At 47.3% G+C, this 1852-nt stretch overlaps 1 protein-coding gene across 1 annotated transcript; it reads right to left on the bottom strand.

The window, feature by feature from the left end:
* Positions 1–111: 111 nt before the first annotated feature.
* MELLADRAFT_93070 (uncharacterized protein) lies at positions 112–1333 on the bottom strand (the record flags this gene model as incomplete). The annotated part of the gene is made up of 6 exons (XM_007415941.1): positions 112–134; positions 179–211; positions 265–540; positions 698–802; positions 882–1072; positions 1113–1333. 6 exons carry the CDS (start codon positions 1331–1333, stop codon positions 112–114), a joined length of 849 nt encoding a protein of 282 aa, XP_007416003.1.
* Between the last annotated feature and the right edge of the window lie 519 nt (positions 1334–1852).

Below are 1852 nucleotides of genomic sequence, written 5' to 3'. Positions count from 1 at the left end.
CATTCTTGATCCGCCCAAGCGGTTACCCTTTCAAATCCAGGTATCAATATTTCGTCTTGTAACTGATGTGCCTCAAGATAGGCACCGGTTTCGCGGACGAACTGTGGGAGATCACGGCTCCATTGTTTCCATAGCTTGCATGGCATTTTTTTTGACAATGCTATAAATAGATACCAACCTACTTCGGACCGCTCCCACCGCTGGTCATCATCTAAAGTTAGTGCACCTGTCAGTCGTCAATGTCCTATAAGATCATGAGCTCACCCTCATTAACCTTCCTTCCCAGCGCAAGGATGCGATCATAGTAAGCATTGGCCCATCCAGTCATTTGCCTCGCTTCCCTAGCAATGCGTCTTAGCTCCTCGCAAGCGCTCCGTCGGGATAAGAAACTGTTGATACCGTCTCTGTCTGTATCACCATCTTGGAGACCAAGCTCGCCACGATTCCAGAACACATCGTCCATCTCCATGGCCATGACCGTTGCAAGATCGGGCAATGCGGGTTGCACAGCGTCGGGGTAATCGTTTTCGTATTTGCCAACTTGCCTCGCATATGTATTGTACTTGACACGAACCAGTTTTGTCTTATCACCCAGATGCCGAGCCAGATGTTATTGTTCCCGGGTTCCTACAATCAACAACCAAAAGAAGAGTCAGCACAGTGTGCCATGACATATAAGTAAAATAAAAATAATAACCAGTGTGCCAATGGCGACGCAGCCTGGCTTCAACTAGGCCAACTTTGGCTTCATAGAGATTTGCGCGCGCTATTGATAAGCCCAGCACTGCTGTTTCTTGATTGCCTGTTTGCACAGATAGTGACAGTGGAGTCGCACTTTTATCAGCATTCTGAACTTTGATAACAGTCAGTAGAGAACTTACGGACTGCGCCGGCAAGCTCTCGAAATTCAGCACCGCCAAGGGCTGTGGCCATCGCTTCGATTTGCTCTTCGAGGTTGGCCACTGTGGCCGGCAGCGACATAAGATCAACCCTATCAGCCTGGGTTCTTGCTCTTCGAGCTTGAAGTTGAATTGCCTTGAGCCGATCTCTGCAAAGAAAGATACAACCAGGACTTAACTACGGGTGTTTCCCAAAATTCTTCTGCGACTCACCGAGCCTGAATCAATTCCTCTTCTAACCCCAGCATTACATTGAGACGCTCTCTCTTTTCTTTCTGAGTCTCAGTCATCACATCCAGCTGACCGGTCCTTTGCTCCATCCATTTGTCCTCAAAGTAAGCAACATCTTTTTCTCTTTCGGCCTCCGCTATCCCATTTAGCACAATCTCCGCTTCTTGAAGCCGTTTGATAGCCTCAAGTCTCTTCCTGTTCATGTGAACGGCTGAAAATAACGGAATCCAGTGTCAGAGCTGACTAATTACACATATGAGATGATGATGTTCGAAGAAAGTATGACATACCTGCCGAGTGTCAAAGATGTGTACGGTGGTGGCTTGCTCGCATGTCAATGGCATTGACCCGGTGCTGTTTAGTCGAATATCGCTCAGAGCTAACCAGGGCGGCCAGAGAAGACCAGACTCGCTCTGAGCCTTCTCCATCTGAAAGTCCCCATCCGCAATTCATTCTGGGATTCCACATCAATTGACAAGTCCATCAATGCACGTATGCATGAAATACACTAGTTCCAAACTTCAATCGGCCCAGACGTCGCTCTTTGGTAAACATGTTGCGCTGGAAGTAGTATTTTACGTTAGCTCGTCGCTCTTTCCTGAATCAAAAGTGTCTTACTTTTTCTATTCCCTTCTCCATTGTACAACCTATGTCATATAGGAAGCCAACCTTTTGTTCATCAGCCAAGCCAAGAAACCACTCGATTAAAGCATAGCTGTAGC

Source organism: Melampsora larici-populina (assembly GCF_000204055.1).
Source record: "Melampsora larici-populina 98AG31 unplaced genomic scaffold MELLAscaffold_55, whole genome shotgun sequence".
NCBI classification, from domain to species: domain Eukaryota; kingdom Fungi; phylum Basidiomycota; class Pucciniomycetes; order Pucciniales; family Melampsoraceae; genus Melampsora; species Melampsora laricis-populina.
This window is presented reverse-complemented; position numbering and strand designations above follow the sequence as displayed.